The sequence below is a fragment of the Amblyraja radiata genome, chromosome 16 (genome assembly GCF_010909765.2).
Source record: "Amblyraja radiata isolate CabotCenter1 chromosome 16, sAmbRad1.1.pri, whole genome shotgun sequence".
NCBI classification, from domain to species: domain Eukaryota; kingdom Metazoa; phylum Chordata; class Chondrichthyes; order Rajiformes; family Rajidae; genus Amblyraja; species Amblyraja radiata.
In genome coordinates, this window is record NC_045971.1 from 14,899,085 (window position 1) to 14,916,123 (window position 17,039).

Genomic DNA, 17,039 nt, shown 5'->3' on the forward strand with positions numbered 1-17,039 from the left:
AGTGTTTTATTGTCATATTGTCCCAGATAGAACAATGAAATTCTTACTTGCAGCAGCACAACAGAATATATTGAGTCTGAAGGGTCTCGACCCGAAACGTCACCCATTCTTTCTCTCCAGAGATGCTGCCTGTCCCGCTGAGTTACTCCAGCTTTTTGTGTCTGTCTTATGTAAATATACGAGCAAAAAGTTAAATGTGTGTATACATAACATGTATATAGGAAGTAACTGCGAAGGTAGACACAAAGTGTTGGAGTAACTCAACGGGACATGCAGTATCTCTTGTGAGAAGGAATAGGTGGAGTTTCGGGTCCAGACCCTTCTCTTCAGATCATCGTGCTGTTAAACCTGTATGTGTAGGAAGGAACTGCAGATGTTGGTTTAAACCGAAGAGTAAACAAAAAGTTGGAGTAACTCAGCGGCTCAGGCAGCATCTTTGGAGGAAAGGAATAGCTGGCGTTTCGGGTCGGAACCCCCCCTTCAGACCAGCGTGCTGTTAAACCTGATGCACTCCGGCAGACCGCAGCTCATGTCAACTCCGTGTGCTCCTCCCTCCTCTCCCCCGCCTCGAATCAGACCGTCGGCTGCCAGAGACTGAATAACAGCCGCAGCGATAGGTCGGCGCCTGACAGCGGGCCACTGACAGAGTGCAATGTTGCGGCGTCCGGTGGGGTAGAGTTTGGTCTGGGTAACGAGGGCCGCAGCCTCAGGAAAGTGAGTAGTGCTAGGCTGGGTTAATCTTACCAGGGGGCAAATGCGTATCGCCATTTTAATCCCAGAGTGGGCAAGGGGGTAACAACCGCAGACTATACGGAGACGAGGCCTGAGGGTGGCAGACCCACATCGCCAGCCGCAGACCCACATCTCCTCTGTGTCATGGGACATGAGCTCAATAACACTCCTTCCTCTAATTCTGACCTCTTGCTCATCTCTAAACGTAACCGCCCTCCCCATCTGCGGCCTTGTCTTCAGCTGTTTGGGCAATAAATTCTTAAATTGACCTTAAGATTCACTTGATAAAATCTTTACTTGTGTACACTGTTATTATCTTCTTGTGTCGCTTGGCACCAGTTTTTTCTTCTTATTTCTAACACTCCTCCGAAATGGAGTGGGCTTTATAGTTTGGTACGTAGGTTAACGGCGTTACACATGGATACTGCCAGTCGGGGCAGTGGCTGCCTGAGGCGAGGCCATAGTGGTGTTATTGCTGGATTTAATGTCGCTGAAGCTTTTACTAAGCAATTATCAAGAGCGGAAATCCTGGGAGGTTATTTCGCATTATAATGTTGGTAGATAAGGATCAATTATAGTACAGGTACAGTGCCCTCCATAATGTTTGGGACCCATCATTTATTTATTTTCCTCTGTACTGCACAATTTGAGATTTGTAATAAAAAAATCACATGTCATTAAAGTGCATGTTGTCAGATTTTAATAAAGGCCATTTTTATACATTTTGGTTTCACCATAATGTTTGGGACACAACAATGTCATGTAAATTAAAGTAGTCCTGTTTAATATTTATTGCATATCCTTTGCATGCAATGACTGCTTGAAGTCTGCGATTCATGGACATCACCAGTTGCTGGGTGGCTTCTCTGATGATACTCTGCAAGGCCTGTATTGCAGCCATCTTTAGCTTATGCTTGTTTTGGGGGCTAGTCCCCTTCAGTTTTCTCTTCAACATATAAAAGGCATGCTCATTGGGGTTCAGATCAGGTGATTGACTTGACCACTCAAGAATTGACAATTTTTTAGCTTTGAAAAACTACTTTGTTGCTTTAGAAGTATGTTTGGGATAATTGTCTTGCTGTAGAATAAACTGCCGGCCAATGAGTTTTGAGGCATTTTTTTGAACTTGAGCAGATAGGATGTGTCTATACACTTCAGAATTCATTATGCCACTGCCATCATCAGTTGCATAGAAACATATGTATCATCAATGAAGATAAGTGAGCCAGAACCTTAAGCAGCCGCACATGTCCAGGCCATAACACCCCACCGCCGTGTTTCACATATGAGGTGGTATGCTTTGGATCTTGAGCAGTTTCTTCTCTCCTCCAGACATTGCTCTTGCCATCACTCTGATATAAGTTAATCTTTGTCTCATCTATCCACAAGACCTTTTTCCAGAACTGTGGTTGCTCTTTTCAGTACCCCTTGGCAAACTAACCTGGCCATCCTATTTTTGCAGCTAACCAGTGGTTTGCATCTTGCAGCGCAGCATCTGTATTTCTGTTCATGAAGTTCTGCTGACAGTGGTCATTGACAAATCCACTCCTGAAGATTGTTTCTGATTTGTCGGACAGGTGTTTGGGGGGTTTTCTTTATTATTGAGAAAATTCTTCTGTCATCAGCTGTGGAGGTCTTCCTTGGCCTGCCAGTCCCTTTGCTATTAGTAAGCTCACCAGTGCTCTCTTTCTTCTTAATGATGTTTCAAACAGTTGATTTTGGTAAGCCTAAAGTTTGGCTGATGTCTCGAACAGTTTTATTCTTGTTTCTCAGTTTCATAATGGCTTATTTAACTTTCATTGGCACAACTTTGGTCCTCATATTGATAAACAGCAATAAACGTTTCCAAAGACTGGGAGAAAGACTAGGTGCTGAGAGCTCTCTTATATCTGCATTAGGAGGCATTTAAACACACCTGAGCAATTACAAACACTTGTGAAGCCATATATCCCAAACATTATATTATGGTGCCCTGAAATGGGGGGGGGGGGGGAGATGGGGGGGCGACTATGTACAAACACAAAATCTGACAATGTGCACTTTAACCACATGTGATTTTTTTTCTATTACAAATCTCAAATTGTGGAGTACAGAGGCAAATAAATAAATGATGGGTCTTTGTCCCAAACATTATGGAGGGCACTGTCGCACTCCTATAACGCAGTTGGTCCATTCCTAAGAAACATTTAAAAAAAAAATTGCATTGTTATTTTTTTCGCAGGATTTTCAAAACTAAAGGTTTTTTTAATAACTATAATTCAATCTTTTAACTGCAAGCTAAAAATACAAAAGTCTATATATGTTACATTCTTCAATAGAGTATCATTGTACAAGAGCATTAGATGCGATTGCGATTGCTTGTCAATATCTATGACCACCAGCAGATTAAGTAACAATGGTGTCAGATTATTGCTGAAGGGTTACATAGAAACAGTTTTATTTCCTAGACGGTTTTAATCCCAAAACTGCTTTTTCTTCTGTTTGCCAGTTTCCGACGTAGCTTCTAAGTGGGTCATATTATAACAATGACTATGTACAAACACAAAATCTGACAATGTGCACTTTAACCACATGTGATTTTTTTTCTATTACAAAACTCAAATTGTGGAGTACAGAGGCAAATAAATAAATGATGGGTCTTTGTCCCAAACATTATGGAGGGCACTGTCGCACTCCTATAACGCAGTTGGTCCATTCCTAAGAAACATTTAAAAAAAAAATTGCATTGTTATTTTTTTCGCAGGATTTTCAAAACTAAAGGTTTTTTTAATAACTGTAATTCAATCTTTTAACTGCAAGCTAAAAATACAAAAGTCTATATATGTTACATTCTTCAATAGAGTATCATTGTACAAGAGCATTAGATGCGATTGCTTGTCAATATCTATGACCACCAGCAGATTAAGTAACAATGGTGTCAGATTATTGCTGAAGGGTTACATAGAAACAGTTTTATTTCCTAGACGGTTTTAATCCCAAAACTGCTTTTTCTTCTGTTTGCCAGTTTCCGACGTAGCTTCTAAGTGGGTCATATTATAACAAATTCTTTCCACATAATACAAATATTGCATTATATTCAATTTGTGTCCTACAAAGCAAATATAGAATAATAGAAAAACGTCCATGGTTTTTGGCTTTTAACGTGGCAAAACCGAGGATCAAACATTCTGAGCACATAAAGTTATCTTTATAGATTTGAGCAGCAGGATTTCATCTTTGCATGAAATCCATATTAGATTAACATGTATTTTGTAAATCTGGATTTTTCAACCACATCACCATGAATGGAAATAGCAAAAAAATGAAGATGCTGGATTGAATTTTTCCACTGAAGAGGAGACCACATTGTAATCACCAAATGCAATATACTACATCGAAAGAAGTGTACATGAAGATTGTTTGGATCCCTGGATAATGGAAAAGGAATAAATGGAAGGACAGGAGCAGACACGAGAAGATCCATATGGAGGGCATTAGTAGGTGGGGATGGAAGAGTGAATTAGCGTTTCGTGAAGGAATAGTCTCTTTAAAATGCTGAAAGAGGAGACGATGGGAATATGTATCTGCTGATGGACTCTAGGTGGTACTGTTAGTGGAGGCTGGTGGGTGAAAGGTAAGAACTGGATCTTTTCCTGTTCTGTCCAGGAGAAGAATGAGAGCAAACGTGCGGGAAATAGATGAGATGTAGTTCAGAGTTCTGTCCACTGGTAGAGGCAAAGTCACAAGTAAGGAAGAAGGAAAACATTTCAAAGCCAATTGTGCAGTCAAAGTAAATGTGGCGGAGACAGAGGAACTAAGAAATTGAATGGGATCCCTACAGGAAGTAGAAGAGTGGGAAGTATAATCAGGGTAGCTCTGGGAGTGTGTGATCTTGTGGATATTTTGCTCAAACCTTTACTATGAAACTAGCTATGAGACCATTTGACCCCTAGCTGGAAAGCTAGGGGTGAGTTAGTTGAATTGCATTATGTGTTGGGGAGGATCTTGTCTATATCTGAGATCCACTGCAAATTAAGGTTAATCTACTGAGCTGATATGGTGTGCTGTGCTGGTCAGGTCAAATTAGGATTAAGTCATAGAAATACTTCCATTAGTAGATATCAACCAAGCCCTACTCCATTCTGTTTTGGAAATAAATTAAATTTCCGTCATGATCATTGGATCCAATTGTGAGAACATTACTCAACAGGCTATTAAGGATGGGCAAATAAACCTTTATCTAGAAAAATGAGTGAATAAAATATCTCTTGTACAACCATCTGCAGTAAAATCAGAACTCCAAGGGAAGTTCAAGAAAGAAACACAAAGACTCACTGGTAGAGTTGCGCATCAACAATAAAACATGGAGAACAGATGCAAAGGACGGAGATAAACATTGTGTAACTTGCAATTTTACAGTGTTGACTGACTAATCAATCAGTTATCAAGTACAAGGCCTGTGAAGTATGCCTGTGAATCAAAATCAGCTGTGCATTACATGGGTTCAGTTTAGCCTCTGATTGCTGAAGGAGCCCCAACTGCTTTAGGAATTCAGCTTGTATTGACATGTCATGACAAACCCACCATTCAAGCTGCATTCTGCCTTTGCAGATCCAAGGGGCTGAATGGCTTCTTGTGCCAGCAATCTGGCCAACGTGGTGGTACCAGTAAAAGCCACAAAGTGCTGGAGTAACTCAGCAGATCAGGCAGCATCTCTGGAGAAAATGAATTGGTCACATTTTGGGTCAGGACTCTTTTTTAGATGTCCCAAACTGTCACCTATTCATGTTCTCCAGAGATGCTGCCTGACCTGCCGAGTTACTCCAACACAGTGTCTTTTAAAAAAATATATAAATGAATATTTGCAGTTCCTTGTGTCTCCATGGTGGTATAATTCATATTCATAAAATAAATTAGTTTAAAAATTATTGCCTCCATCCTTTGAGGTAATGGGCCATTTTGTTTATATTGCACAGGTGCATCCCGTGAAAGGATTCTAGTGGTCCTGAGACATATGGTGCTTCTCTCTGGATGCTCTCCACCGACATCCTAGCTTCAATCTTCTCCAAGCTCAGTCAGAACAGGTGAGGAATGAACTTCTTAAATGATCAGCCATGATCATATTGAATGGCGGTGCAGGCTCGAAGGGCCGAATGGCCTACTCCTGCACCTAATTTCTATGTTTCTATGTTGTCTCTGGAACCTCATCTTGTGACATCCTCCCAGCAAATGACTGAACATCTGTATTGATTTTTGCAACTGATCTATTCAGCAATTCTTATTGATTTTCATCATATGCCTGACCTGATAATCATGTTGACAGCATTCTCCTGTCATTATGGGCCATGGCATTCTGTTTGATGTAATTCCTGGGAAACAATAATTCAAGCTGATATGGAAAATGGCCATTGATAATGAATATATAGCTTAGGTAGCAAATGTTTCACCAGGCTTGTTCAATCTATGCATAATCGTTGCATTTTGTTTCTGTTTGATGCAGAAAACAAAAGCAGTTTGAGGGGGAAAATAGGAGCAGGGAGGTGCTACTGCAGTTGTACAGGGTATTGGTGAGACCACATCTGGAGTTCAGTTTTGGTCTCCAAATCTGAGGAAAGACATTTTTGCCATAGAGGGAGTACAGAGAAGGTTCACCAGACTGATTCCTCGGATGTCAGGACTTTCATATGAATAAAGACTGGATAGACCCGGCTTGTACTTGCTAGAATTTAGAAGATTGAGGGGGGATCTTATAGAAACTTACAAAATTCTTAAGGGGTTGGACAGGCTAGATGCAGGAAGATTGTTCCCGATGTTGGGGAAGTCCAGGACAAGGGTTCCCCGCAGTTTAAGGATAAAGGGGAAATCCTTTAGGACCGAGATGAGAAAAACATTTTTCACACAGAGAGTGCTGAATCTCTGGAACTCTCTGCCACAGAAGGTAGTTGAGGCCAGTTCATTGGCTATATTTAAGAGGGAGTTAGATGTGGCCCTTGTGGCTAAAAGGATCAGGGGGTATGGAGAGAAGGCAGGTACAGGATACTGAGTTGGATGATCAGCCATGATCATATTGAATGGCATTGCAGGCTTGAAGGGCCGAATGGCCTACTCCTGCACCTATTTTCTATGTTTCTATGAAAGGAAAAACTTGGATTGATAAAGATTCTTGTAGTTTAGAGATACAGCATGGAAACAGGCCCTACAGCTCACCAAGTCCATGCTGACAATCGATCTTCACATAAAATCCCACTTTCTCATCTAGGAGTAATTTACAGATATCAATTAATCTACAAATCAACATGTCTTTGGGATGTGGGAGGAAACCGGAACACCTGGGAGAAAACGCACACAGTCACAGGGAGACTGTGCAAACTCCACACAGATTGTACCCGAGGTCAGGAACGAATCTCTGGGTTTCTAATGCAGTGAGGCAGCAACAGTCTGAAGAAGGGTTTCGGCCCGAAACGTCACCTATTTCCTTCGCTCCATAGATGCTGCTGACCCGCTGAGTTTCTCCAGCATTTTTGTGTACCTTCGATCTTCCAGCATCTGCAGTTCCTTCTTGAACACAGCTCTACCAGATGTAGTTTTGGTTTCATTAAGTATTATCTTGATTTACAGGCAATGAAGTACTTGTAACTGTTACAGTTGTATTATGGGAAAGCAACACTAATGTATAACAAGATATTACAGCTCGCAATGATAATTGGATAATTTGATTTAATGATGTTGAGAGATTTTGAAAGATGTCTCCTTTTAATCAGGAATGGAGACTGTGTGCATCATTTGAAAGACTTCTCTAATAGAGTAGCACTTTCTTCTGGCCTGCCATGCTGAATTATCATCAGCAGCGGAGACCTGGGCTGATGTACTGTTTCTCCTCATCCCTGCATCCCCAATTTCCATAATCTATCAATCTGTTGAGGTCATTTGCAGCATCAAAACCAACATCAAAATCAGATCATAAGATCTGGCGATCTTTTAACAAAATGTTGATTTTTTTTAGGAGTTCTTCAGTGATCAATTTTAATCTGGTCCCCAAGCATTTAACTACCACATCTGTACATCTTATTGCAGTATTTCCAAATAGATCTGGAATGAATCATAGACACAAAGTGATAGAGTAATTCACCGGGTCAGGCAGCATCCCTGGAGAACATAGATAGGTGACATTTTTGGACAGAACCATTCTTCAGACTGAATGAACGAATGGAATGAAACATGCTGGTTTTCTGTAATGATTGTTATTATTTTGGTGGTGCTCTGCAACTGCTTTTAATATTGGGCATCCACAATGAATCTTCTATATATTTATTTTGCCTTTTGCTCTACTAAACGTTGTCGTCCTGCTCTCAGGGCATAGGCAGTTCTGCAGAGATACAGTAAAGCCTTTTAACCACGAGATATCCCTTTGAACCGCATTCTGTCTGCCTTTCAATATAATCGCACATCATCTTCTGGCACCATTCCTCGATGGTAATCAGGCATGAAAACCCCAGCTTGTGTTGCAAAGTCTCCAGCTCACTGAAGCTGATGAAGCTATACATCTTCTCTCTCCCACTGTTCCAAGTCCTGGAGCTGGGGTGGAAATTGCAGGGTTGAGAGTTGAGACTAAATGGTGTAAAAGCTTTATTTAGAAGTATTCTTTATAAACCTATCTTTATATGCTTTATCAACTCTTGGATTATGGAGTTACACAGCACAGAAATACAGAAACAATCTCTTCAACTCAATAATCATAATGCTATCGCGTACCATTTTTGCGCAAATAGGAAAACCGCGCAAACCGGAAGAGCATAAGATCAGAGTTTTAGTTACTCCAAATTGAAAATCTATCATTTTTATTGAAACTTCAAAGTAGGATAGAAAAGTAAAACCGAACAAGAAGAATGGCAGGGCAAACTCAAATTGCTGTGTGCCTATTCCTTGTATTTATTTTCAGCTGGAATAAAAAAATGTTGTTCGTATTTCTCCCTGTTTTTGCCTTCCAACATCCACACATCCACATCCCTATTAACCAGCAAAAAAGGTGACTCTTACTGATGTGTGAATTATGTTTATTCATGTATGCTGAGCGTTAGCATGCCGTATGATTAGTAGGGATCCTTCCTGCAGAATCCAATCTGTTTCATACCTGATTATTGCCCAGTCAAGCCTTTATTGAAGATCAAGTCATCACTAGGAGAAAGATATTTGCATCATTGAGCAGGGTGACTGGAGTGAAGTAAAAATCTTATAATCTGCATGCCATTGTTAATGCTGCTTCTCTAGTTTAGTTTATTATTATCACGTGTAACAAGGTACAGTGAAAAACTTTTTGTTGTCTACTATTCAGACAAAGAAAAGACTATACAGTGGCTTGCAAAAGTATTCATACCCCTTGAACTTTTCCACATTTTGTCACGTTACAACCACAAACGTAAATGTATTTTATTGGGATTTTATGTGATAGACCAACACAAAGTGGTGCATAATTGTGAAGTGGAAGGAAAATGATACATGGTTTTCAAATTTTTTTTCAAATAAAAAACTGAAAAGTGTGGCGTGCAAAAGTATTCAGCCCACCTGAGTCAATACTTTGTAGAACCACCTTTCGCTGCAATTACAGCTGCAAGTCTTTTGGGGTATGTCTCTACCAGCTTTGCACATCTAGAGACTGCAAAAGTATTCAGCCCCCTTTACTCTGATACCCCTAAATAAAATCCAGTGCAACCAATTGCCTTCAGAAGTCACCTAATTAGTAAATAGAGTCCACTTGTGTGTAATCTAATCTCAGTATAAATACAGCTGTTCTGTGAAGGCCTCAGAGGTTTGTTAGAGAACATTAGTGACCAAACAGCATTATGAAGCCCAAGGAACACACCAGACAGGTCAGGGAATAAAGTTGTGGAGAAGTTTAAAGCAGGGTTAGGTTATAAAAAAATATCCCAAGCTTTGAACATCTCACGGAGCACTGTTCAATCCATCATCCGAAAATGGAAAGAGTATGGCACAACTGCAAACCCACCAAGACATGGCCGTCCACCTAAACTGACAGGCCGGGCAAGGAGAGCATTGATCAGAGAAGCAGCCAAGAGGTCCATGGTAACTCTGGAGGAGCTGCAGAGATCCACAGCTCAGGTGGGAGAATCTGTCCACAGGACAACTATTAGTCGTGCACTCCACAAATCGGGCCTTTATGGAAGAGTGGCAAGAAGAAAGCCATTGTTGAAAAAAAGCCATAAGAAGTCCCGTTTGCAGTTTGCCACAAGCCATGTGGGGGACACAGCAAACATGTGGAGGAAGGTGCTCTGGTCAGATGAGACCAAAATTGAAGTTTTTGACCTAAATGCAAAACGCTATGTGTGGCGGAAAACTAACACTGCACATCACCCTGAACACACCATCCCCACTGTGAAACATGGTGGTGGCAGCATCATGCTGTGGGGATGCTTTTCTTCAGCAGGGACAGGGAAGCTGGTCAGAGTTGATGGGAAGATGGATGGAGCCAAATACAGGGCAATCTTGGAAGAAAACCTGTTAGAGTCTGCAAAAGACTTGAGACTGGGGCGGACGTTCACCTTCCAGCAGGACAACGACCCTAAACATACAGCCAGAGCTACAATGGAATGGTTTAGATCAAAGCATATTCATGTGTTAGAATGGCCCAGTCAAAGTCCAGACCTAAATCCAATTGAGAATCTCTGGCAAGACTTGAAAATTGTTGTTCACAGACGCTCTCCATGCAATCTGACTGAGCTTGAGCTATTTTGCAAAGAAGAATGGGCAAATATTTCAGTCTCTAGATGTGCAAAGCTGGTAGAGACATACCCCAAAAGACTTGCAGCTGTAATTGCAGCGAAAGGTGGTTCTACAAAGTATTGACTCAGGTGGGCTGAATACTTTTGCACGCCACACTTTTCAGTTTTTTATTTGTAAAAAAATTTGAAAACCATGTATCATTTTCCTTCCACTTCACAATTATGTGCCACTTTGTGTTGGTCTATCACATGAAATCCCAATAAAATACATTTACGTTTGTGGTTGTAACGTGACAAAATGTGGAAAAGTTCAAGGGGTATGAATACTTTTGCAAGCCACTGTATGTCATTACAAGCAAGCCGTCAGTGTACAGGTAAAGGAGAGGGTACAGCATTGCATGTGTAGTGCATGATAATGTCTGATTAAAGATAGTTCAAAAGTCTCTAATGAGGTAGATGGGAGTTCAGGACTGCACTCTAGCAGATGAGAGGACAATTCAGTTGCCTGATAACAACTGGGAAGAAACTGCTCCTGAATCTCCCTTATCTGCCTCCTTACCTTTGAGCCTTTCAGCCATGTTCAAGGTCAAATTATAGGGGCAGCTCAGTGGCATGGCAATTAGTGCGTCTGCCTGGTAAGTCATATTCCGTAATCATCTTCTTAAACTCTTCTTCCAGATTACCTCATATGCGGATGAGCATTCTTGTACCTTTTGTAGAAAGTAACTAATTTTCCTTCTGCTTTCTTTTCAGAACAATGTTCCTGGTTGGCCTGACCGGCGGGATTGCAACGGGGAAAAGCACAGTTGCCAATGTGTTTCGTGAACTTGGATGTCCTGTTATAGATTCTGATCAGATAGCAAGACAGAGTAAGTTTTAATTAACTCGTGAAATCCTGCTATATATTGGCATAATATTTAAAAAATACAGTTTCTCCAATATTGGCACAAAAGCTCCTAAACTATAAAACTATATTCTGTAACACTATTTTGCATTCTGGTATTTTTATTTTAGCTGTTGTGTTTGTGTATGGCTTGATTGTACTCCAGTATCGTATGATTTGACTGGGTAGCACGTAAACAATGCTCTTCACTATATCTCCGTATAATTGACAATAATATACCAATACAAACTGTACAGATTACTGTTTCTCCACATATAAATTGTTTTATTCTGATATTTGTACGGTATTTACCAGGTTGAAGAAATATAATTCTTACTTTGACATTCTTTTAAACTGTTGCTTCCTGATCTGCTGAATAACTCCAGAAATATTTTGCTTATTTTAGATTTCCAGCAACTTTGGTGTCACCATCTTGACCTAAATTGGTATTTTCCTTGTATCCAGATTTATATTTGTTCAATGGTACTTTGGCAAGGCATCAGGGGTCTGTTACTCATAGTCATACTTCACGGAAACAGGCCTTTTGTCCTAAATTGTCAATGCTGACCAAGATCTCCCCCACCCCCCAAACAGTATCTAGAAAGGTGTACTTGTTCTAGAGGGGAATTGCCCACTGGAGAATCTATCTTCTCCCTTTCCTAGTCATCATCCATCTACTTTCTGCCTTCACCTTCTGTGTGACCACCTCACTATAACTCCCATCAATGATACACTCTCATCTCCTAGTTGATCCTGAGGAGGGGCAATCAGGAGAAACATAGAGTTGAGTGATCCTTCTTTTTATTATTACTGACTGCTGTTAAATGTGCACATTTAGATTGTAGTACAGGTAGTAGATTTTTGGAGAGTTATTCGGATTTGGAGAGTAATTAGTAATTAAATGGTCGCGGATACTTCTGAAGGGACAATCGTTGCGAAATGGAAACTCACATCAGTTTCAATTGGATGTATGAGGCCACACTGGAAAACCAGGACCAGGAGAGGCCAGTGCAGACATTTATGCAAGTACCAATGCATAAGTCACTACATGTAGCATAGCAGGTTAACAAAGCTGATTCTAATTATTTTAGTTTATTTGCAAAGTGGGAATAATAAAGATGAGAATTTAAGTTAAATCTTGTTTATATTCGATGGAGCTCTACATATATTACTGGGCTCCATACTATTATCTAGTGGATAGCGAGGCAGGGGCAAAGAAGCAAAATAAGAATTTCCAGAACTGAAAAAGTTTAATCTTTCAGGAAAGATTTTTTTTTAAATGGGGTGTCATTCACAAATGGGCTTGTAAATTATGGAACAGTTAATGTGGTAAACATCAAAACTTCAGGTTGAGACCAGAATGTGGAAGTCGTAAGTATAAAATTGTCACTAAAAACAAATCTGATGACTTATTTGGAGTTACTCAGCGGGACAGGCTGCATCTCTGGAGAGAAGGAATGGGTGATGTTTCGGGTCGAGATCCTTCTTCAGATGCTGCCTGTCCCGCTGAGTTAGTCTAGCTTTTTGTGTCTATCTTTGGTTTAAACCAGCATCTGCAGTTCCTTCCCATACATTCAGTTGGACTGAATGGGCTGTTTAAATGGGATGTGTGTCTGGAAGATGAACTAATACGCTGTATTTATTTCCCATAAGTTGTCCAGTTAGACTCACCTGTGTACTGGGCAATAGTGAATACCTTTGGTCAGGAGATCCTGCTGGAGGACAGAACAATCAACAGGGAGAGGCTGGGCAACATTATTTTCTCCGACAGAGAGAAGCGGCAGCTCCTGAATTCCATCACTCATCCTGCTATCCACAAAGCCATGCTCAAACAAGTCATTAAATATTTTATTCAAGGTAAGAGTTAAGCTGCAAGCAACGTTGACTTTGCATTACATTTGTATTGCAAAAATACAAAAGCCTCATTTATAGAAGTATCTCTGAATATGTTTATAAATTTTAATTTTTTATTTTACTTTTTGGATGTTCTTATAAATAGCAGAAAATGCCAGGCAGGTAGGTAGCCAATATTTAGCACCTCCCCTTTAATCACAATTATTGTATTCATCTTGAGAAGGTACTCTCAGCCCATGCGATCACATGACAGAACCAATAAAATAGTAAGAAAACAAGAACAATTAAGGAAATTTATCGTCTGGAAAATTCTTCGCCAAGACGCTTTGGGCATCAGAAACAGTACAAGAGATTATAGTCGCAATGTAATCACAACCGATGCTGCAAGTTTTCAACGTTTATCTATTCAACACAACCAGAAGTTTGTTTGCTGTTTTACTGTTTTCAGTTGTCGTGTGATTGGGAGTCTGTTCCATGAGTGCATCTATTCTGGCAGTGTTGGGGAAACCAGCTATCATCCGAACTTGAACTGCCCAAACAAGATCAGATTCCTGAATGGACCACTCAAATGCTAAGGATGCATTTCCAATCTTCCAATCTTTTTCTTTGCAGCCCTTGCACTTATTTGTATCTGCATTTTCTTTGTCGCCATAACATATTCTGCACTCCAATTCCTTTCTCTTTATGCACTACCTGTTGTATTCATGCATGGTATGATTGCATTTGTGTATGGTATGATCGGCCTGGATAGCACGGTAAACAATTTTTTTTACTATATCTCGGTGCATGTGACACCAATATATACAATACCCTTGCAGGACCTATAGGTATAACCTCTGATTCTCTCCAATGTGTTCAATTACACACTTTGCTCCTTAGTTATGTGTTGTATTGTTATTGGAAACACTTTGTGTGGAATGGTAGAATGTCGGTTTATTGGCAGGAGAGAACAGTAGCACTGAATTATGGCTACTTTAGTTGTAGATTCTGGACAGTGGGGCCTGCAAGCAGAAAGCAATGGAGAAGATGCACATTGTCTATTGATGAGTCTGTTTTGGATTTAGAACTCTTATATCTGGAAAAGCCCATAATTTAACCAGTACCCCCTTATATATTCACCAGCTAAATACTTGATTCATATAAATGTAGCTGGCAGAGTAAGTAATAAATATTTGATGACATACAGTTGACAAACAGTCTCAGTTTAGTTGGTGCAAAACAGGAGTATAATCTTTGTTTTTCTCTACAGGGTATCGGTATGTTATTCTTGATGTCCCACTTTTGTTTGAGACTAAAAAAGTGGCTAGATTCATGAAGCATACCATAGTTGTTTACTGGTAAGTTTTATGTAAAGCCCTTTAATGTCAGATGGCTTGATGTTGTCGGCTTGGTGTTGTGTGTTCTCTTTGTGAAGTTCTCTGTTTATTTTGGTGTTGGAGCAAGGGGTCCAGAAAAAGTTGGAAATCAAAAAATTGTCAATGTTGGAAACTGGAAACAGAAATAGACAATGCTGGAAAAATTCTGCATGTCGGACAATATCTACAAAAATAAAAAGGAGTTAATATTTCAGGTCCAGATTTATCACTTTGCTCATGGAAAGTGCAATACTGTTGGAATTATTGGTCCTCCAACATTGCCTCTGAGCACAGTTCCTCCAAAGCAAGTGACCAGGAGCCGAGATTTGCTGGGTACTTTCCTCTCTGATGAAATCAGATGGAAGTCCTTTCTAGTTCGGAGGATGGGGTCAGGGAAGCTGCATCATGAGCAGCAGCAGGATGTTTCTTTTGTTCCTTTTTATTTTTGCCTCTTCATACCGATGGATTAGTACCCATCGTACCAGACCTTACCTACTCTCTATTCCTTAGCAGGGAACCATTTAGATTTAACTATTGACCATTTGGGTACTTCATAAATTCAGAATTCAATTAAGCTACAGTATTCATCGAATGATATAGAATGGACAGGAGACCACTTTTTTGCTGATTAGTCCCGTTTGCCTGTATTCCTCTTGCTGTAGTTTTAATTTTCCTTTGCTTTTTTTGCTTCCAATTTATATTCTAGGAGTTGCTCTTCAATTAACCTTCTTTCCTCAGACTGTTGCAAGTGAATAATGAAATGTATCTTCTCATTCAATATTTCATTGGAGAAGTTTTGTCTGAGTGCGCTTGTGCTAATTGTCTGTGACAGAGAGATAATGTTGTCTGCTGTGCCATAGTGACCCTCAAGCCCAGCTGACCCGGTTGATGCAGAGAAACAACTTGATCCAGGAAGATGCAGAGCAACGCATTAGTGCCCAGATGCCATTGGAACAGAAGCGGAAGATGGCGAGCCATGTGATTGATAACTCTGGTGATCCTGCCAGTACATACCGGCAAGTTTACAAGCTGCACTCTCAGCTAGAAGACTCCATGGACTTTTTAGCAGTAAGGTTGCTAGCTGTGGTCACCGTCACTGGATTTGGAGGCCTTTTGTACATGTTGATGAAAAGATGTATTATTTAAGGTCTGCTGTGACATGTGAAAATCTTTTAGCACTAAATGGAACAGGTATAAGTTGGGAGTAGTAAACAGAGAATGGACGTGTTGCTGCTGAACAATGTTCATTTAAATTAATTTCTCTTTTGTGATAGTCATTTTCTCTCGTCCTATATCGCTATAAGATTGAAGAGATTTCTGCACAAATTATCAATAAGCTGCTTTCTGTTTTTGTCAGCTTATCAGAACTAAAATGTACGAATCACGTGACGAAATTTCCAGTGCTTTGAGATAGCTGCATCATTAAACTCTGCCGAGTATACAAGCCTTTAATTGAATATCAAAGACTCTTGTCTGGATATGCTTTACTTCCAAGCTCGCAAGAGATATTTGTGAAATTTGACTGTGTAGGTTGCCCTCGGTGGCCTGCAATACTGTTGCTTTTTTTTTAAATGACCAGAATAAATCCAAACTAGACCGATATCAATATACAAAGTAAATGTCTAGATTTCCAACACCACCACACAATCTCTCTCTTCAGGAGAAATGTATGGCTCCAACATGTTTTTATAGTGGCACAGTGTGGATTGCCATTTCACAAAGCCTGCTATTCATTACTGTGATTTGCAACAGTAAAAGCTCCGTCTTTTATTTAATAATACCCTGCATGTTGGACTTAATTTATTTGTGCAGGTGAGGTGAGTGAACTTGCATGATAGTAGTTAATATATTTTTCGTGGCCTGCACATTGGGTGCAGATTTGGAACCTTGATCAGTGCAAAATCAAAAAAAGAAAAGTGACTTAAATGCTGTGTAACTAGGTACGGGACCAACAGTCGGTTCAATCCTGTAGGTAGTGTAGTGGAAATGCATAATGTAGTGATATCCACTTACAAATAAATTACCATGTGGGATCATTTGGAAACACCTCTCTTCTGATTTCTGATTTAAATAAATGACGTGAAATTTGGTGCAAGGTGTTTGGCATCAAGAAAACACAATTGATGCAAAAATGACTTCTTTTGTAGGAGGAAGTGCAAAACGTGCTACCAGTCTGCTGATTTTTTTTTTCTATTTTGTCATTTTTTTAATTTAAAATTGATGGAGATCGGGTGAAGTGTAAAACTGTTTCCCGATGTGCTATAGTTTGCTCTGCACTTTTACTAAAGGCTAGATTCTCTAAGTTTCCGAAAGCATTGACATTAATTTTTGTATCTGCAATGGAGGTGGCTTCTCTTTAAACAGAACTGTCGCTCTTCAATGAGAAGGTGTCCTTTAAGTAGTGGTATTACTCTCATGTCCTTTCTCCAGTAATTATTACTCTATGAGCCTTTATTGTGATGACCAATTGGCTCAACTTTATTGTGAGAGGATGGTAGG

At 40.0% G+C, this 17,039-nt stretch overlaps 1 protein-coding gene across 1 annotated transcript; it reads left to right on the plus strand.

Moving 5' to 3' along the window:
• The first annotated feature begins 580 nt into the window (after positions 1-580).
• Positions 581-16,584, plus strand: dcakd (dephospho-CoA kinase domain containing). The gene is made up of 6 exons (XM_033035172.1): positions 581-714; positions 5,688-5,795; positions 11,202-11,317; positions 12,985-13,188; positions 14,435-14,522; positions 15,401-16,584. Exons 2-6 carry the CDS (start codon positions 5,743-5,745, stop codon positions 15,684-15,686), a joined length of 747 nt encoding a protein of 248 aa, XP_032891063.1. The 5' UTR covers positions 581-714; positions 5,688-5,742; the 3' UTR covers positions 15,687-16,584.
• Positions 16,585-17,039: the final 455 nt, after the last annotated feature.